At 40.4% G+C, this 22,436-nt stretch overlaps 1 protein-coding gene across 2 annotated transcripts in view; it reads left to right on the top strand.

The window, feature by feature from the left end:
- LOC111870705 (cytosolic carboxypeptidase-like protein 5) overlaps positions 1-22,436 on the top strand; it is an 80,534-nt gene that overhangs the window by 15,245 nt on the left and 42,853 nt on the right. Inside the window, exons 9-10 of one of the 2 annotated variants that reach the window (XM_023863184.2) lie at positions 8,512-8,719; positions 13,406-13,600. In XM_023863184.2, the coding sequence (XP_023718952.1) occupies positions 8,512-8,719; positions 13,406-13,600 (403 nt within the window). Of the gene's footprint in view, positions 1-8,511; positions 8,720-13,405; positions 13,727-22,436 lie in introns of those variants that run through there. The other variant, XM_033753968.1, reaches the window with a different exon arrangement.

Below are 22,436 nucleotides of genomic sequence, written 5' to 3'. Positions count from 1 at the left end.
TTTGCTGCAAGACAGGCATATGTAACGATGACTTGGCGCAGATAAAGTCGTGTCTTATTTATACTCTGTTCTACTGACAACAGGCCAGCGAAAAATCTAACAATCTACAGCAAAACCATCAATTATTATGGGCGTTATAACGTAGGTGTGCAGCTGGACGAAACATACACGTCGAACCCCCCCAGACGATTTAAATCCCTGACGAAACATACACGTCGAACCACGGCAACGGGTTAACAACCTACAAGTCATAACTACAATTGATTATAACACTGTTGCGAGTTTTCACGCTTTATAATCCTATTCGCAATAATCTCTTCACTCTGTCTTCACACTGTTGCGGGGTTTTACACTTTATAATCCTATTCGCAATAATCTCTTCACTCTGTTGTCACACTGTTGCGGGGTTTCACACTTTATAACCCTATTCGCAATAATCTGTTCACTCTATCTTCAGTAGTCTACACATATTCACAGTACGGGAGCTATATAAGTGTCACTGCGTTACACGCTCCCAATTTCTTCTCAATTATCACAAACTATCGCTGATTAACACACGCGTCCGGTTCTTCTTTCCACAACTGCTGCTATACTCCAACTGTGTTGCTCCAGCTCACACACTATCTCGCTTACTGCTCAGCCGGCTTTTTATTCCGTTTGCTATTGCCNTGTAGCATGGGGGCGGAGCGCTGACTCACCTGCTATGTCACCGTGGCCAGAGCTGCCACTTCACTGCTGGGGGAGGGAGGGAGTGTCCTCCATAGCGCAACACATCACAGTATAATACCCATCATCATTAAGTCCCCACAGGAGATCGTCGACGACCAGACTCCACAGCAGAGGCGAAAGTACGCCCCCCTGCGGACATCCCTTAGACGCGGACGCCCCCAGGGTTTCTCCTGATAATGTAGCAGCTATGGTTCTGCTTTCCAGCATAGCATTGATCCATCTGCATATTGCAGGCTCTATGCCATGCCTTCCAGCAGCCTGTTTATTACATCAAATGAGGTTCTATCAAAAGCTATATCAAGGAATGCTCCTAAGGCAATATCCTTGTGTTCAATTGTACTTTCTCTGCATGTTACCACATTGTGTAGTGCACTTTTGGTAGATTTACCTGTTTGGTAGGCATGTTGGTTTCGGTGTAAAGGATATGTCCTCAATACCCCATCCCTGATATGCCTATCCACTATTTTCTCCATCGTTTTCAAAAGGAAAGATGACAGGCTGATAGGACGGTAAGCCTTAGCATCGGTATAATCAAGTTTCCTGGGCTTTGGAATAAACGTCACCTTAACTTGCCTCCAGGCCGTGGGGATGAAACCATATGCCAAGCAGGCTCTATATATGCGGCATAGGTGTGGAACTAAAAGTTCTGCCCCATGTTGGAAAAGTGCCGGTACAATTCCATCTGTTTCCACTGATTTAAATGGTCTAAAAGTGTTCAGTGCCCATCATATTTTTGATTGATTAATTATGACTTTGGCCAGGTTCAAATCTACCCTGTTCATCTTGCTTTGGCAGTGTCTCCTCCATGAGGATTGCTTGGCTTTCCTTATTACTTTCTTGTAACAGGTAAGGGCTTCCTTATAGGTGTCCCACTGCTCTGTTCTTTTAGCTGTATTGAACAGCCTTCTTGTTTTGATTCTAAGCCCACTCAGCTGGTTATTCCACCAAGGCGCTCTCCTTGGTCTGCGAGTGGTCTTAGCCGGACAATTCCGATTAAAGGACGAGATAATGGCCCATTGCAACTGGTCAGCGGATCTATCAACATCCTTTATTGTGCGTATATTTCACGAGATGATCTCTAGATTTACCTTTAGGTCGTCTTTGTAAGACTCCCAGTTGGTTCTCTTAGGATTCTTATAAGTAGCTTGATCCACTGTAATGTTACTTATTTGAAAGCATATATATCTGTGATCTGATAGGGATGGCTCATCAGATACATGCCAATTACTTACCAGGTTTCCTATGTTACTTGTGCCTAGTGTCAAATCAGTAACCTTCCTATTGCAAACCACTAAGTTAGGTTCGTTACCATGGTTTAGAATATTCAGGTTCGAACTCGCCAGAAATTCCATAAGGCTCTCTCCCCTTGGGTTAGTGCCGGTGCTCCCCCACAAGATGTGCGCTTTGGCATCACACCCAATGATGAGTTGCTTCCTGCTAAAGCAGTAGTCTATGATGTCCCTCATTTCCTTATTTGGTGGTGGTTCATCTGTGTCATATGGAAGGTAGACTGAAGCAACAATCAGCTCCTTGCTGCCTTCTCGATATGGGTATGTTATCCTTACCGCTGTTGTATCCCTAGAACAGAGCTCCAGCAAAGGCAAGGCATTAACATGATTCCTGATATAAAGACAAGATCTTGCATTATTACTGTGTACAACAGAGTAAACTGTTCCCCCTGTATTATTTAAGTCCCTTATTTGACCCTTGTATAACCAAGGTTCCTGAATAAGCGCTATATCTGCCTTACCCTCAGCTAGCTGTTGGCACAGAGCTGCTGTGGCAGCTTTGCTGTGGTGTAGGTTAATCTGAAGAAATTTCATGATCTCTTCCAATTGAGGAGGGGTCAATTTCCATCTTATGTCCCTCTCCGTTCTCAGACTGGGTTCCATGTGAGGCAGTCCCCTGATCCATTTTACTTTGGTCATCTGGGGGGCTGGGTACCTCATCCCCTTCCTCCTCAGAGACTGAGTTAGAAGATACAGTGTCTGTCACGGGTTCTGCCCGGCGCCGAACTTCAGGATCATCCAGCACCTTAACAGTCCCCTGTGAGAGTCCTGTAAATATTTTATAACCAGTCCTCTGTATAATAGTATAGGAGTCCCGGTCTATGAATAAGATAAGCCTTTGGCCTTTCGACTCAGATTGCTTGCCTGGTACCCTGCAGTTCTCTGTATGAAGTCCCAGATTAAGGTCTACAATCCATTTCAGCAGCTCATCCTGGTTTTGGGCAATTTTGTCCCTAGTCCGGAGAGCTACTTTAACAGGCTTAGGCAGATTCCTGGCATCAGTAGCCTTCAGCCTCGTCCCTGATTTGAGCCTGTGGTTGTCAATGGCTCTGATGAGCCATTGACCAGCCTGCTGGTCGGCACATATATAGATAAGTGCACCTCCCAACAGTCTGTAGGATTTCAGGTGTGGTAATTCTTCCTTTGGCGTCCTACGTAACACCTCGCCCAATGCTTCCAAAATGGAATTTTGGTTGTTCTCAGTAAGCTTATCCTCAGGGTAAGTCTCCCTGAAGATAGCTACCTTTATATTGGTTAGAGCCTCACTGTAATTCCCTGGTCCTTTACAGTCCCTGGGCTTTTTCACAGTTCTAGCCATTTGTGCAGGAGTACTGCCCTCCGACCTTTAAGCGTTTGTTGTAGACTGTGTGACCAATTTTCACTTCAGTTTGTATTTTTTATTTTAAGTCATGTTGCACTTTCAAATATGTATGAACTTGACCATTGTAACCTTCTGTGTGTATAAAAAAGTTCTACAGTTGTGGCTGAAAGTTCTGAAATTACACAGTATAAAGTTACAAATTTTCAAGCATTAACATGTTGCATGAAAATAACTTATGTAGTAGGCCATGTATGTGCAAACAGTTTTTGTTTCCCTGTTTCAAGCCTATTCCGTGAGTACTTATGATACTAACAAGGGAATGGTCTGATCCGACATGTCGAAACCTGCCCTGATTTTTTTTTTTCACTGCAAGAGTACACACAACAAAATCCACTGTCAAAATTTTTGCTGCTAATACGCACTGCAAGTATTTTTTAAAAATTGCCGAAGTTACTGATTTCTTCTGTACGCAGAACTGTTTGTACCAGAGGTTTGTACAACCCTTCCTAGCGCTCACAACAGCTGTGACGAGACAGCGCAAGCTTGACCTTGGGTAATAAGGACGAACGATCGTGCATCAATCTACTCAAGAATTTAATTTGTTATAATGGACATAATGCACATACGTACATCATTTGTAATACTTCTTTACCCACAATGAAGCAGTTTTTTGTTCATTCTTTATAGTTTTCACAAAAATGTGAAGTGTCTATGGCGTGATGAAAACAGACATTTTCTTTACGCCAAGCACACCCAACGAATGAAAAGTTAATGCATTCAGGCACTTCACAGTGAGTAACAGTTTTTTGTAGACAAAATTGGGATGGAGTAAAAAATGGTCCTGGCTGTTGTTCTACATATTGTGCTGCATACCCGTCATACTTTATCAAGTTCGTAAAACGTGGTGATGAAAACTGGCAATGTACAAATGACTGAAGTTTAAGGATACTGTTCCATTGAAAGACCTGAAATGACACAGAGCTATTGGAAAGTATATTGTCTGACAGTTTTCTAAAAAATGTTCTCCACTGTCAAAAAAAAATTCTTTATAAAGTGATTGAATCACACTGGTTGTTCCTGGGGGAATTGTCATTATATTAACAGTCTTCTGGTCATCCTCCTGAAAGACAGAGGTGTCATTATGTCCAGGTCAAGAGTCCACCAAAAACAATTAATTATTTTCCGCAACAGGTAAGAAGATGGTTCGAATGAAATATTGAAAATTACTCTTTCCCATTTTGCCAGATTTTGATACGTCAATTATAAGATTTTTGCAAGTAAACAGCCCCTTTTTAATTTGTGGTCCCAATTTGCCTTGAGGTTCCTGAAGGCAAATATAAAGATGAGTCAATAGTAATCCACTCATACTTGTCACTGGCATTACTGTATAAGAATGAGTCATAGCATTCATTGATTGCACTACTGACTCCGTCTGTTTCTCGCCACGAAATGATAATGTGCATTTGGCACACAGTTCATTCTCGAAACCTTACTGATCTGCATTATACACAGCACTTGCAGGGATAACAACAGCAAGCTTCGACTTCACATCAGCTACGAACTTCTCTATAGCATTCGTGATTAATGGTATCTCTTCTACACGTTTTCTTGAAATAAATTTTGTAATCTTCAAACTCCCAATTCTGTATGATTTCTTAAATCTACTTAACCAGGTCGAAGAAGCCTGGAAATCACTAATGTTCGTCTCATTCATGATTCGAGGAGCCCAGTCTTGTAGATCTCCATTGGTAACGGTACACTGTCTCTCACGTGCAGTTCTAAATCTTTCGAATAGTCGTTCTTTTAGACTTTTCTGAGTTTCATTTTGATGCATATTTCTTTCTTCATGTAATTCTTTCTTCGATTTGTACAATTCATGTTCCGATTTTACAAAATGGAATCGGTTTTGCACATTGCTTAACTTCAAGCGTTTTTTCCCGCCTTCATTTAACCAAAATTTCACTAAACTAAATACAATATTGTCCATGTTCAGCAATTTTTAAAAAAATACTTGCAGTGCGTATTAACAGCTAAAATTTTGACAGTGGATTTTGTTGTGTGTACTCTTGCAGTAAAAAAAAAATCAGGACAGGTTTCAACATGTCAGATCAGACCATTCCCTTGTAAGATGTGAATGTGTGAAGTGTAGTTGATATTTATCATGGAATATTACTTATTTTATGAAGGGTTGGAAGGTCTGTTTCATTTCAAAACATATGTATAGCAATGTTTATATAGACCAGTTCAGCAAAATGATGTTGAAGGCTATAATCTGAAACCAACAGCATAACCAAAGTAGACACTTGATGAGTTCATGTAGATAATATGATGGCAGTATACCCTTACAACTGCTAGAATTCTCATCTCCATGAATAGCATAAGGCCTGTTTGAAAACTGCACCCATATATGCCTCCTGTTGATTTCAAGCATATTCTGAAACAAAATATTGCAGTCGTTTGTGATATATATGTATGCCCAATGCCATTGGTCACCTTGATAGTAGACTCTACTAGGAAATAAACAGGAATATAACTTGAAACTCCACCAAGAAGTGCATGTTACAGAAGGCCTGTATACAGTGAGGTCTACACTTATTTTAATTCATCAAGACTGTTAAAAATTCATTCATTGATATGGTTAATACGTTTATTTCCTGAGTATAAAAGTGCTTCATTGTTGAAAATGTAGAGTTAGCTACAGGTATACTCTTTCCTGGCATTTTCTTAGTAAGTTGTTTTTCAACATTGATCCAATGCCCATAAATTTGGCCATAAGTTGTTTTTGAATAGCAACAGTTTTATAGCCTATGAATATGCATAAATCACATCACCCTTCATTATAACAAACCTCTAAACTTATTGTTTCTCCTAAATAATTCCATTCTAAGCTGTGTTTTTAATTCTTCTAATAAGGAATGGCTTTCTCAAGAATCAGATAACCTCTAAAAAGTATTCCTATATTAATATTTTCAGTTTTCCATTGATTTGAATGGGCTGTTCTCTACTGATAGAATAAAACTGTAAATAGCATATGAAAGAACATTTACTGTAATTTACAAAAATATTATTACAAATATCTAGACTGAACGTGATCTCCATTTTTAATTACTATTTTTCAGTTCCATTGTTGATCAAACAAGTTTTCAGAAACCTGGAGTGCTTTGAAAAAATATTTTATAATTACTGCTGAGTGATTTTATTTGTTGCATTTGTGATCCTGTCCCCAAGTTCCTCCAAAAAATATGGATTCAGTTTATGGGCTACTTTTTAACATGATTTTTTTTTTCTTGGCACTACAGCCCCAGTGGGCCTATGCCTACCTCCATGAACTTCTCTGTTCACTTTGGTTTTTCTAGATCTTACACATTCGGTAGGACTCCTTGGGCGGGTGATCAGCTTGTCACAAGGCCTCTACCTATACACAAACACAGATAAACGCACACACACAAACTAAACATCCATGCCCTGAGTGGGATTCGAACCCACGATCCCGGTTTCCAAGCGAGCAAAGACAGTACATACCTTAGACAGCTGAGCTACTGTGACCGGCTTTTAACATGATTACTTCTGCTTAATTCATAAGGAGCAGGTACAAATCACATAGTAATATCAGTGGCTTTTCCTGTCCAAAATGGTCAGCAGTGATTGCCTTTGTTTTGCTATAGTCACACTCACATTGAGATGATGCTGAACACACACCACTTACATTCCAGATATTCTGGAGAAAAATTATCGTACAGGATTGGATTTTCTGTTGTGTGGCACCCATTGTCTTTGTATATTACCCCAAAATGAAACCCAAGTCACTAAGGCAAGTGCCAGCAAATGACAAAGGGAAAGCATTGAGAAAGCACTGCAAAGTATGCTACAAAAAGTTGGAGGGGGGTGCAGAGAAAAAATTCTATGTGAAACTCTCTAATACCCTAGATATCCTGGACTATGTTTGGGACCATGATTTGGACAGTTTCATCGGTGAAAGTAAATAGTTTCTGTTGTGGCAGCTTCAGTAACAATATGAAGGTATTTTCTGATGCAGGACATAATGCAAAGCATGTAGCTCTTTGCGCTTATACTATTGTTTCTCATCGCTGGAAACCAATTCTGTATTTTTATGTAATGATTAGGCATTTTTGTCATAAATTGATAATGCTTGCATGCATTGACCAGCACAGAGTATATATCAACATCTTTCAGTGCACCTGATGAACATATGCATCATGTTCCATTTTGATGGTTCATGTGATGAAAATTAAAATATTTGGTAGAACTGTTGTCTGATACATATGTCCCACATAAACACCTAAGAAAGGCACTGGCTCCTGGTTGCAACTTATGCCCTTAATTGAGGTAGCATTGAGCGTGTTAACATGACTCCATAAACAATTAGTCCTTTGGCAACTGGTTATTTCAGTGAAGTATCTTAGAAGTTTGTCAGTCTCTGCAATTGGGATATTTCAGGATCATGTAGGTTTACTTGGTGCTAAAGTGCCCAACATTCAAGCCTAGGCCAGGGCACTGTCAGTACTGACTGATGTTTTCATAACACTTCTGTCTCTCCAGGCAAATGTCACTTAGTACCTTGAAATAAGACATAACTGATTTCTCCCATATCCTTTTCAGTTTCTGTATGTAGCAACCCTCTCATCTCATCTAGTGGATTTTTGAGGTGTCTCTTTCATGTTTCCAGATTGTCTGGAGATTCTTTGGCCCCAAAATGTAGATGTGGTGGTTTGTTCTGCCACAAACGTTGAATGTTGTTTTATGAGAAAATTTTGATTCTGCAAGAAACTAGAGTGGATTCCAATTTGAGAAGGAAATTTCAAAAATAAAACAGGAAATGTGTAAACTTCGCCTGTTATGGGTAATACAAAACGGATTTTTTTACACATTTTCAGATTCCATGCTTTCAGGGCTCTTAAACATAATGTCAGATTAGTCTGTTGTGTGTGTAAATTCTGTTTTTCTTTTGCCAAATTTTAATTTTCTCATTGTTTACTTAATATGTTATGTGGTCTTAAGGGTTAAACTGTCTCCCTATTTTGATGATTTTTGGCTAATATTAATCTGTTTGATGAGGCTGATTTCAGGGTATGCTTAATGAGAGAGATCCTTTCTGCCATTTCATTTACACTTGCACAAGAAAGCTGTAAATAGCATGAACCATATGTGCAGAGATAGGCGTGATGGGATGAGCCGTGAAGGATCAGGTAGAGTTGCTGTATGGAAGACAACAGGACTTGTTCGTAGCTACACTCTGGAGTGTAATTACAACACAGGAAGATTGGTCAATATCTTGCCACCATGTATGAAGGAAATCAAGAATTCTCCAGCTGTAGCATTATTGGTGCCACCAAAATACACACCACAAGTGTTTGAAGAGGTAAAGTAACAAGAAAAAGTAACCATCCACTTTTAGCAAGTAAACAGCCATAAGCTGCTGTGTTCATATGATTGGCAAATTCCAAGGAGCAGAGTCCTTAATAGGCTGATATTCACTCAGCTAGCCAAGAAATTTTTGCCTTTTACAGAAGCTGAAGGTCCATTAATGTAATTTTATAGACATTATTAACACTGTATGAGTATACTATGTTCATTAACATGTTCACAGGACTCTGTATCTGGTCCCTATCCTGACATATGAATCCAGGCCACATCCTTATACCCCATGTGAAGGTAATTTATCCTTGTGCTTAAATTAATGAAGCATCACATCATGAAAACTTAGGTGTAGTAGAGGTGTAGCTTCACCATTCTTAACCTCAGCAGTAGATGTAGGTGAGTGGTCACCTTCATGCCTCTGTCACTTTACCCCCAGGGAAGTAGCTCCCAGTACCCATTCCATAGGAGGTTGGGTGGGCCCTAGAGCTGGTCTGAACACTGGAGGAAAGAAGAATCTCTTGCCACAGCTGGAATCAAACTCACAATTCTTGATCATCCATCATATAGCCTAGTCTATATGCCAACTGAGTTAGTTTTGCTTCTCTTACACTCTAGATTCATTTTAATGTTATCCTCCCAGTTTATTCCCAAGTTTCTGAGTTGTATGTTCTTTAGGCTTTCCAGCTGTCATTTTGTATATATTCATTGTCTCTTCCATATGGGCTAAATGCCCTGGCCATTTCATCTTTCTTGAGTTGGTCACCCTAGTAATATATGGTGAATAATATGAATTATATAGGACATAGACTAAGGTTTTGAGAATAGGCTGCTGAGGAGAATATTTGGACCTGTAGGAAATGGCACAAGGCTGGAGAAAAGTTCATAAAGAGGGGCTTCATAATGTGTACTATTTGCCAGATAATACTAGGATGATAAAATGAAGGAGGTTGAGATGGATAGAGTACATAAGCTGCATGGTAGGGAAGAGAAATGCTTACAGAATTATTGACAGAAACCTGAAGAGAAAGTGGGAAAATTACAAGGGATGAACAGAAATATGGAAACACCCAACAAAAAACACATTACTGTGACTAATATGGCGTAGGACAACCTCTGGCTTGCAGAACTGCTTGCAGTCTCCTTGGAATGGATAAATAGAGGTCCTGTATGATTTGCAAGGGAATCTTGTACCACTCTTCCTGCAAAACATTGGCAAGTTCTGTTAACAATGATGGAGGTGGATAGCGAGCATGCAGATTGCTCTCCAAAACAGACCACAAAGGCTCAATAATATTGATATCTGGCGAATGTGGGGGCCATGGCAGATGTGACGCTTCGTCTTCATGCTCAGAAAACCAGTCCTGGACGATGTGAGCTGTGTGAACATGGGCATTGTCATCTTGGTAAATGGCATCACCATTGAGGAACAAAGTTTGCACCATGGGATGGACCTGGTTGCCCAAAATGGTCACATGGTCGTTGGCAGTGATATGACCTTGCAGGGTCATGATGGGTCCAACAGAATACCACAATATGGCTGCCCATACCATGATTGAACCCCCGCCATGTTTCACTCTTGGCAGCAAACAATCTGGATTTTAAGCTTTGGATGGCATTCTCCAGACTTAAACTTGGCCAGAAGTCGGAAACAGTGTGAAGATGAACTCATCTGACCAAATGACCATCTTCCATTGCTCCATAGTCAAGGTTTTATGACTTCGGCACCACACTCTCCTCTTAATGGTATTTTGATCACTGACAAGCGGCTTTGGAATTGCAGCTCATCCAGATATACCCTGCTTGTGGAGTTCCCTTCGTACTGTTTTGGTGCTGACAGGGTTTGTGAGCGTGACATTCAGTTCAGCAGTCACTTTTGCAGCTGTAGTCTTCTTATTTTTTTTCATAATCCTATGCAATATTTGTCTGTCTCGATCACTCAACACACATTTCTGTCCATGCTGGTGTTTATTGGATGTGGTTTTTCCAGTCCTTCTGTATGCGGTCATGATCTTGATACCGTGCCTCGTGAAAGACCAAAAACCTCGGTTACCTTGGTTATGGAAGCAACCACCATATGGGCCCCAACAGTTTGCCTGCGTTTGAATTCTGTTAGCTGTGACATGATGCACTAAAAACTGCACAGAACACTGTCTTGACAACAAATGAAGCTTGCAACATATTGCGGAGGTTGTACAGATAGTGTTATTGGGCAGATACAACAGTGTCACCTACAAATGTCGCTAAAATAAACACTTCAATTCAGGCATGCATTTCACGAGATGTTTCCATATTTTTGTCCATCCCCTGTATATCAAAATGGATCTTAACACTTTGTGGACTGGCGATTTAAATATTTAAATCACCCTGGGGACCGGCATTTTTGTACCTACTACCCTAACTTGTGCACTGTTCACTTTAAAACTTAATATAAAATCTCCTAATTAATTTTATGAACTAAAATATTTGGAGAACACTTAGCAATGCTCCTAGAAGTGCTTGAGAGTGATATTTCTTGAAACATTCCCCTTTTTGAAGTGGCATTACACAAAACTTGCAATGTAGACAGTCATACTCCTTTTTTTGTGAACTGTGCAAACGGCATTGCCTAGAAGGATGCTTCCCCTTGGAATGTTCACTCTTCACAATTTTCAGGAGGGTATGTTTCCGCATATCACCCCGAGAGTCCTCAGGGCTGTCCACATGAGGCCTGTGTTTGGTGGGAGTTGATGGGCTAGGTCGCATTAAGTCTGTCTGACTCTTGTTCTGCCGCCACCATCTGGTCTGTAGCCCAGGCCTTTGCCACATTCATCAGAAATTCTTTGTATTTCAATTTTGAATCAGGGTTTAGATTTTTGTAAACCAAAAATGAATTGAAAATGGCACAATGTATAAGCCACAAGGCAAATTTCACTTTTATTATCTGTGGCCACAGTTCTCTGTTGACCCCTGTCACTTCCACCGTCTGAGTAACTAATCACTACTCCTCCACAAGGCACATCAGATAGCTTCATTGGAGAACAAGTCTGAGAGATCGCTTTGCCTTCAACCACTTTTGTCCTTGAAACATATTCCCCTCTACTAGTTAGTTAGTTATTGGAGAGGGTGGGTTTCCCCATGCACTGAGACCTGTATTGGTCCATTGTGCTTCCCTCTATGATTTCTACCAGTCTCTATATCCTACTGGTACTGGTGCTTACCATCAGTCCCACCCAGCCAGCGAGACCGGCTCTACTAGCTGAGAGGTATCTATAATGCTTTCCCCATCTACCAGAGGTATTAGAGACTGCTGTTGGGCGGGAAACATCCGTTAATTTGGCTCAGTGACCTCCTTTGGAGATATGTCGTTCTTTTATGTGCCATAAAGCTACGACATGGGATCCACGGCTTGAAGTCCCTCCCAGAGGACTTGTTCCCTGAATTTTTCCGCCCTTAAAAATTCGACAACCTCCGCCGGGTATTTGAACCCGTGTACTACGAGTCATGAGGTGAGAACGTTACCTCTAGACTACATAGGCCGTTTTCCCCTCTACTAACTTCCTGCCTGGTACATAAACAGCTGGAAGGGGCAAAGTTTATTTTCTTTTGGAGTAGGGACCCTAGCCAGCCAGGTCAAGTTACTGAATACCTAGCATACATTCCGAAGATTTATTACGCAGTATTCGTTGAAGTTGCATAGCGCCAGAGCAAGGTATAGTGTGTTACAACCTAACGTGTCCTAAAATCATGTTATCATGTGACTGGTCCGTCACATTTAAAAGCAAAAAGCCTGATAACATGTGTCTGGTCCGCAAAGTGTTAAAAGAAATAGTATGAGAGTGAACTGGACTTGTCTGGTGTAGAGTGTGTACCAGTGTTGAGCTTTTGTGTACATGGCAATGGACTTTTGAATTCTAAAAAGATGGTAAATTACTAGACTAGTTGAGTGACTGTCATCTTCTCAGGATGGATGCCGCTACATGAAATCATTATCTCATGCTATAGTAAACAACTCATCACTTGCCTTGACATTATTCCTTTGTACTGAATTTAGACGTTTCTGGTCATTTTACTTTAACATAGTGTGCTCAAATGTGTCAATTTTATTTTATTTATTTATTTTTCTATTTTAAAATTCTTGATATCAGTCTGACATTTGACCGAACACAAATTTCTGAATACTGGAAGTTACTTAGGATCCCTTTTGTGGCCTATTTATTTGAACATGTATGTTGCCAGTTTTACTTTGTTTTCTTTCATATTTTATATTTTGAAATCTGTTTTCAACTCTTGATCTGAGTTGAGTAAAGGATTCACTTTATACCCATTTGCCTGAACATATGACACCATCATATCCCTTTAAATTGTTTCTTAATAATCTACGCAGTTTAAGAGGAGACCTTAATATGACAGCCTGAATAACTGAATCTGACAGAGTGTGTGAAAGAATTAGTTTCTTGATAATTGTTGGATCCAGCTAATGTAGCAGCATCTACTCTAGCCCCAGCCCTTTGCTGGAGCTCAGTGTAACTTTACTACACCTCAAATGATACCGCTTTGCTCCCAAAAGTGTTTTAACTCATGAGCGCTGAATTTCTGTAGAATTGCAGTTGTTTGAGCCAAAGTAGGACAGTGATATCACATGTCACATTCAGTTTGTAAGTATTTATTATTATGTAATTATGCAGGATATATTGTTGATTGTTTATAGGTTGGTCGAGCTTTAGGAGTTTCCATCTTGGACTTGACAGGTTTGAACCCTTGGAGTCGGATCCCAAATTCGGAGTTCCATACGTTATTAGGGATCCGTGATTGGTTAAGAATTAATTGTTTACCAGAGCAGAACTATGTTCATAAGGTGATGCAAGACCAAAAACTAGTGAAACGCCAGCCATGTAATGCACAGGTAGGACATCTATGTTTCTACAGTGTTGGTGATATGAATGACAGTATACAGAAACTTGATTAATTTGTAGACATTGGTTACATTATATGTATAGTAAATTCTACAGTATTGTTTGTTAATAAATGTTTTGTTTTTGTTTTAAATAGTGCCTGGAAAGCAAATACCCAAATGGGACTGCTAGTATGGTATGACTGAAACTAGTGGGACTGTGAAATTCATTCCAGTTTGAAAGTTTAAATGTAGTAGCACAGACCTCTATTATTTTGACAGAATTTAAAATTTTTTAATTATTAGTTTTGTGATGCTGAAACTGTTTTATGTGCTTTGATGTAGGTTGATATTTTTATCTTCTTTCCCAATTAGTCTCAGTGTCAGTGTTTAGTTTCATTTGTTTTCAGCCAATGCTTTCCCTTTAACATGACACTTTAGATAGTTTGGTTTCAGTCTTTATTTCATTTACACAAGAATATTACTTACTGTTTTCTGGAAAGAGTCTCTTCCAACCTGAAGAGCATGTTCCTATGCAATGTTGGTACCTCTCTACCAAACTACATGACATATCATCCCAGAAGGCAGTAATCTTCGTAATCAATGCCATAAGAACCTCAGATCTATGATTTACATGACATTGGACATAAAGCATTTTAAATTTTTATATTGATTATCTACTAAGCAGATTTGCCATAATTAATTTGGTTTTATGGTTTGAAGGTGAAATCACCCTGTTCATTCAGATTTTAAGAATTTGTAAACCCCAGCTTGAAAAATTTGTTATATTTTGGTAATAAAATTGAAGTTTTCTAAATTTTTGGCTCTGTATTTTTCTAAGGACCGCCTCTGTGGTCTAGTGGTCAGAGTTCTTGGCAGCAGATGCAGAGGTCTGAGTTCGATTCCCGGTGTTACCAGATTTTCTGAGAATTAGTGGGTCTGGAACAGGGTCCACTCAGCCTCGTGAGGATAATGGAGGAGGTACATGGTGCGTTCAAGTTCTAAGGTCTCCGATTTTTTTCTCACATAATAATCATACAAAAAATTTGAAACTTCTATCGCTTTTCAATGTAATATCCCTGCAGCCATACACATTTTTCACAACGTCGACACCATGATTCCATGGCTGCTACGAACGCTTCTGTAGGAGTCTGTTTTGACCACTGGAAAATCGCTGATGCAATAGCGACACGACTGGTGAATGTGCAACCATGCAGAGTGTCTTTCATTGTTGGAAAAGCCAAAAATCGCTAGGAGCCAGGTCAGGTGAGTAGGGAGCATGAGAAACCACTTCAAGGTTGTTTTAATGAAGAAACTGCTGTGTCTCCTACACCCGATGTGCTGGTGCATTGTCCTGGTGAAAGAGCACACGTGCAGCCTTTTCCGGCCATTTTTCTCGCAGTGCTGGAAGGAGTCATTCTTCAAAACATCTTGGTATGATGCACCTGTCACTGTAGTGCCCTTTGGAACGCAGTGAATAAGGATTACGCCATCACTGTCCCAAAACATGGCCACCATCATTATTTCAGTACTGGCACTTACCCAAAATTTTTTTGGTGGTGGTGAAACTGTGTGCTTCCATTGAGCTGACTGGCATTTTGTTTCAGGATTGAAAAATGGCATCCATGTCTCATGCATTGTCACAATTGATGAAAACAAAGTCCCATTCATGCCTTCATCATGTGTCAACATCGCCTGGCAAATTGCCATGCGCACAGCCTTGTGGTCTTCCGCCAGCATTCGTGGAACTCACCTGGAGGACACTTTCTGCATTCGCAGGTCTTCATGAAGGATTGTGTGCACAGATCCCACGGAAAATGCCAACTTTGGAGGTGATGTTTTCCACACTCAATCGGTGATCCTCCAAAACAACTTTCTCAACTCGCTCGACCATGTTGTCAGACCAGCTGGTGCGAGGCCGAGATTGTTTTGGTTCGCTGTCACATGTTGTTCGGCCTTCTTTGAACTGTCACCCCCACAAACGCACATTTTTCACATTCATGACACCATCACCACATGTCTCACTCAACTGGCGATGAATTTCAATGGGTGACGCGCCACGCAGGTGGAGAAAACGAATGATTACATGCTGTTCTTGTAACGTAAACGTCGCCATTTTAGGTATCAAAAACACTCCTCACTCTTGCCGCCACCACTATAGTTCTGTGTGCTGTACAGTGCTGCCATCTCTGTCATGCATTCACAAAGAGTGCACACATATTTTAAATTAAGCCGCATGTGTCTATCTGCTCCCAGTCCTGAGAAAAGAAATCGGAGACCTTAGAACTTGAACGCGCCTCATATTTCAAGGAAGTAGCGGCTCTGGTCTAGAAAACCGAAATTAATGGCCATGCGGATTCGTTGCGCTGGCCATGTGACACCCTCTGTCTGCAAAATGTTGGCACTAACTTCGCTGACAAATGCTGGTCGCTCGGTCGGTATAGTTCACTTGTGGATTACAAGCCACTCAGTTTGTTTTTGTTTGTAATTTTCTAAGCCTCTTCTAATATGCATTCCATAAATATGATTTGTACAACTTGGAAAGATACTGAGAATGTGTGTTTGGACTTTAAGTATAATCTGACCATTTGACCAAAACTGTTATAAACATCTTCAAACTTACTCTGTGGCAAAGGTTCTTTATTGTTATCTCATTTTGTTGTTTATAGTGTAGGAGAGAGCAGTTTATTCAAGGACAGTTTTTGTGCTTTTGGGTGAAGTTGTAAGAGTTTTATTTTTCATCAGGAAGATGAGGTATGATATAGATGACAATTCTTATTTAGTTCATAATTCTTGTATTAGCTGTGTGTACTGTATACTGGCTATTCCTCTGTTATTACTGAATTGGGTTGGCATGCTGACACTCCCTAACCTCAAGGAAGCAATATTAGTTTCTTCATTTTTCAGTGAAGTTCAGTAACCGAGACTTAACATACTGCAGTAGAGGTCTGAGCCAAAAATCCAAGATGAAACTTTTGAAAGTTAAACTCAGAAGGTGTTACAAATAAGAACTAAATTTTAAACTAGTAACATATAAAATCACTTGGGCATATCCTGATAGAAGGACGCACAGTCACATTTTGATAGATAGGAAAGATCATTGAAGTATTTTTGATGTATAATTTTTCAGAAGAGCTACCAGTCATATCAGTCACTGTCTGGTTGCAGAAATTAGAGGGAGACTGTCAGTAAGTAAGCAAGCAAAACAGAAGTTAGACATGGCAAGATTTAGTCTCAAACTATACTATTTAGGAAGTAAAGAACATTTGCAGTTAAAATCCTGAACAGGTTTGCAGCTTTGGAAAACTTAGGTGATGACACGGACATCAGTAGAGCTTAGGAAACTGTTAGAGAGAATATTATGCCGTGGTGGCAGGGGGGCGTGGAGGTATCCTTGCCACCACATCTTACGCTGTAAGTGGTTAACACAGTAATCCTAGATTACCCTCAGCTAGGATTCTCCTGGTTCTGGACTTCCTTCGTTGCATACAGCTGCCACCATCTATTACATCTTAAAAAGGAGTGATGAAAGTACTAAGGGCCGGTAGCACGATGGTCAAGTGTTCTCTTTTGGCTGGCCCTTTCATCACTGTCACCTCTTATTATTGGCGTAGAGCGGGCGTGTCAGGTCTGACCCGCCTCTACCTATCGACTGTCACACCATCTATTATCCTCTGCGACAGGGGTGGACTGGATATCTCACCGCTGTCGCCAATTATGTCTTAGTGACGGGGGTGGGTTAAAACACTAAATCACTTTGTCTGCCATTTATCTTTGGCTAGTCCCTTCGCTATGTCAGTCAACCCTTCGTTGACTTGGCCTACCGCCGTTGCCATAAGTAATGCTTCAGTGTAAGGGGTGAGTAAAACAGTTGCTCTTTCTCTACGTCAGCCACTTTACGTTGGCTGATCCCCACCTCTGCCATCACTTTGTTATATCTAAAGGGGCTAATAAAATACTACTACTTTAGTCCGTCGCCACGCTTTCTGTTAGGATGTTCGCTGCATTTGGCTGCCGTCAACTGCCTGGGGTCAGTTCTAGCTTCGCTTGGTAGGATCGCTCTGAATCGGTTGTGGACGGGTTGGTTTGGGGAAGTAAATCAAAACTCCCTGTGTACATCCTACCCTAGTTAGTTAGTTATTGGAGAGGGTGGGTTCCCCATGCACTTAGACCTGTATTGGTCCATTGTGCTTCCCTGTATGATATTCTACCAGTCTCTATATCCTACCGGTACTGGTGCTTACCATCAGTCCCGCCCAGCCAGCTAGACTGGCTCTACTAGCTGAGAGGTATCTATAATGCTTCCTCCATCTACCAGAAGTATTAGAGACTGCTGTTGGGCGGGAAACGTCCGTAATTTGGCTCAGTGACCTCCTTTGGAGATATGAGGTTCTTTTACGTGCCGTAAAGCTACGACACGGGACCCATGGCTTAAAGTCCCTCCCGGAGGACTTGTTCCCTGAATTTTTCCGCCCTTAAAAATTCGACGACCTCCGCCGGGTATTTGAACCCGCGTACTACGAGTCATGAGGTGGGAACGTTACCTCTAGACTACGGAGGCCGCTTACATCCTACCCTAAGTACACTGATCTATTTACACTGTTATTTACAGTAAAAGAATGCCGACGTCTGTCGGTTTGCACTTGGTCTCGGGGCGTGATAGTTCTGACTCCGTTCGAGTCTCTCGCCTGGCGCAGCAGGCTTGAGACTGTCACTTTCTTCATTACTATTACTCGACACGCCATCCCTGTCCTCCCCTGGGTACACTGGTCTGTTCACCTTTAATTTGTATCCTATTTACAATATTAACAAGGCTGACTTTCAGCCGGAACTACATCAACTCTATACGTCGCCAGGCTATCGTTTCATCATAATCTCCCCTTCTGGGGTGTAAGACTGTGGGTCTGTCTCTCTCTTTCTCCTATTTCGGCTCATGAGTATATGCCAGCATTAATTGTTCAATGTGAACCTTTTTCCTCTCTCCATCCACTACTACTCATTACACATTTCTACACTATTCTAGCATAAAGTTTCACCCTTAAATTAATCTGCCCCTAAAGTTATACATACTGAAAGCCTACATATGTTTATCACAAAAATTCGTAGTCATAACACACTATCTAACGTCTACCGTATTTACTACACTAGCAACCTTGCCTGTTACTTGTTACATGATTTCTGTTATTCTACCCTAAGGGCTCGCTGGGAACACTAGACATTGCTTTCACATTTAACAAACAACACTTTACCAACAACCATAAAGTTTAACAGCATGGCTAGTATGAGTAAACGTGACTTACTTGAAATAAGAGACGCAGGCTAGACACCACCACTTGTAAGACCCATGTCGAATAGAACCTCCGGCTGACAACTGAATATTACGTTTTTAGATGGGTCTCCATTGAGTTTTCTTTCCATTTTTATACACTAATTTTGCTGGCACTGCAGTTGGCGAAAGAAGGAGGTTAACTACTCCCTTTGTTCTAAATGTTGGGGTGGAGGGTTTTCATTGGCTATTCCCTGTGGGGGTGGGCGGGTCCGTAGTGCCTCGCCACGTATTTGATAATATTATACTCCAGTGGCCCAGTTAGCAGAGCTTCCTACTTATGCGATTACGCATAAATGCTGATCATCAACATTCTTAACCTAGATCCCTAGTCCATGTGTTGTCATCTTTGCTCGATTGCTGTAAAACGCTTTTCGCAAGTCTTGAAACATTTAGGCAATGTCTTTTGATTTTCAGTCTTGAAATTGCGGCACAACAGAGAATGTAAAAATTTCAGTCAAAGAGAGTGTAGGACAAATTGAAGAAGCATAGGCCATGGTTTGATGAAGGATGATGAAGCCTATTAAAACAAAGGAAACAAGCCATATTGCAGTAGTAACAGGATCGAAGCCAAGTAACTAATTGAAGAGATCTGTCATGTGGGATATAATGATGTTTAATGCATCAATAAGTTCCTCTGAAATGTCAGTTGACTTCCAGTGGACTGTATGTTAATCCCAAAAGATAGAACTCTTTATAACCACCACTGTGAGAATCTCAAATTCTATGTAACTGGAGATAATCTGAACAATATAAGACATGGAGCTCTCAGGAATTTCAGGAGATAGGAGAGGGAATATCTAAAAGCCAAAATTAATGAATGAGCTTGCAGCAGACGGAAAGAATAAGAACTTATACCGAGGAATAAATGAATTTAAGAAGGGTCACCAACCTAGAACTAACTTAATAAAGGATGAGAAGGGTGATCTACATGCAGACTTCCACAACATTTTGAATAGGTAGAAAACTATGTCTCTCAGCTGTTGGATGTGCATTGGGTTGGTGATGTTAGGCAGATGGAAATACACACGGCTGAGCCGTTAGTACCTGACCCTGTTTCTTCTGATGTTGAAATTGTTATTGAAAAGTTGAAAACTTATAAGTCACCAGGTATTGATCAGATTTTGGCAGAACTGTTTCAAGCACAAGGTGAAACAATTCATAATGTTATATTTTAGCGTCCTGTTGCACTGATTTAAGTCCATGATTTATTTTATCCGTCTTCTAGTGCATACATTCATCTATTCCCTCTTCTTCCCTCTTATACTGCAGTATAACACACGCAGTCACAGGAGCGAGACGCAACATAGAGCACAATACATGATAGTGAAAGAGTGCTCCAACAGAAGATGATAGACGTGACTCGCGTAATGAAACACGACGTAAGAATGAAATATGCTGTACAATTTTAATATTTTAACACTTAACATTTATCAGTATATATGATAAATATATATTTTAGTTATTTTAATATGTATAGACAAGGCATGCAATGAACTAGTTTGTCGTGAATTGGATCAGCACCTGAAGATGGCACATTTGTGCCGAAACATGTAGTGAGTGAGAAGAGGGAATAGATAATGTATGCACTAGAAGACGGATAAAATAAATCATGGAAACAATTCATTCTGAGATTCATAAACTCATTAATCCTGTTTGGAATAAGGAAAAGTTGCCTCAGCAATGAAAGGAATCTCTTTCTATAATTGTTTACAAGAAGGGTGATGAAACTGGCTGTAGTAGTTACCAAGGCATATCACTATTATATTCATACAGAATTTCATTCAGTATCCTTCTCTCAGTGTTGAGTCCATATCTAGACAATGTTACTGGGGATCATCATGGTGGGTTTCGACATAATAGATCAAAAGCTGATCATATATTTTACCTTTGCCAGATACTGGAGAAGAAAATGGGAGTAAAGTGAGGTGATACATCAGCTATTTATAGACTTCAAGAAAGACTATGATTCAATTAGTTGGGAGGTGTTTTACAGTATTCCCACTGAGTTTAGTATACAATTGAAACTAGTTACACTAATCAGAATGTGTTTAAATGAAACCTCTAGTAAAGTTCATATAGGTAAACATGGTCTGATGTCGTGTTCAGAATGGTCTCAAACAAGGAGCTGCTTTATTGCCATTTCTTTTCACCTTTGCTTTAGAATACACCAGTAGGAAGATTCATGTAAAGGAGGCGGGATTGAAATTGAGTGGGAAAAACCACCTTCTGGTCTGTGCTGATGATATTAATTTATCGAGGTATAACATATTTTTTTATTGCTAGTGGGGTGGGACTAAGTCCCTTGTACTGCGGCCACTTCTGGCCTATTGTACCAGCCCCAGATGATAGGTGAGGGTGATGGTGGAGCAATTGGTGGAATGAATATTGGCAGGGGAAACTGAAGTACGCAGAGAAAACCTGCCCCAGCGCCACTTTGTCCACCACAAATCCCACTTGACCAGACTGGGGATCGAACCTGGGCTGCCGCGGTGGGAAGCCAGTGACTAACCGCTTGAGGAATGGCGCAGCCTTAGGTATACCATAAATACCATGGTAAAAGTCAGAAGCTGTAATAGGTACTAGTAAGAAGGATGGTCTGGAAGTAAACACAGAGAAAACTAAATACTTATCGATTCAGGACAAACTCATATCCAAAATAAAGCTAATAGACCCTTTGAAAACATGGAAAAGTTCAAATATTTGGGAATGACACTAATAAATAAACATTGAGGTGTTTGAGAACAGACTACTGACGAGAATATTTGGAAATAAGAGGGGTGAGATAATATGAGGCTGGAAATAACCACACGATGAAGATCTTAACTCATTCTTGCCAGATTAGATTGATCAAACCAAGGAAGATAAGATGGGCAGGGTACATAGCACAAAAACCTGAAGGAGAAAGTCTGCTAGAAAGTCCTAGACATAGCTAGAAGGTAATCTTAAAATAGATATTAAATAGAATGGGGATGTGGACTGCATTCATCTGATTCAGGATAGGGACAAGTGGTGGGCCCTTGTGCACATGATAACGGACTTTCCAGGTCCATAAAATTTTGGAAATTTGTTGAGTAGCTGAGCAGCTGGTAGCTTCTCAAGAAATATTTATTTTCATGGAGTTAGTTGAATTAATGAATGTGTAAGGGCTGGGTATATGTAGTTAGTTAATTATGTAATAGAAGGAAGAAACACACTTACTTGCATCAGGCCAAAAGTGCAAAAGGCTTCACTGCAGATTCAGTGGAAGTGTGTACAATAATTTTAATCTTAGTGCAGTGCTAGGTAGCACTTTTGTTATCTCAGTATACTGTAATAATTGGTGGCTGATCTTCCAGTTTCATTATTAATTGGTTTTTAGTTGGTTTATTGCTTGATTGCCTGGTTTCAATGTTTGACAGCTACTGACAGAGAGGAGCCCACAAATATTATACATCTGTACCCGAATTTTATATAAAAGAAAAGCTTACCATAGTAATTGCTGTGATAACACAGGGAACAAAAGTGGCATGTCTAGGTGAA

Source organism: Cryptotermes secundus, unplaced genomic scaffold (assembly GCF_002891405.2).
Source record: "Cryptotermes secundus unplaced genomic scaffold, Csec_1.0 scaffold59, whole genome shotgun sequence".
NCBI lineage: Eukaryota > Metazoa > Arthropoda > Insecta > Blattodea > Kalotermitidae > Cryptotermes > Cryptotermes secundus.
The sequence above is the reverse complement of the archived record's forward strand: the minus strand, read 5'-3'. Positions and strand labels throughout refer to the sequence as shown.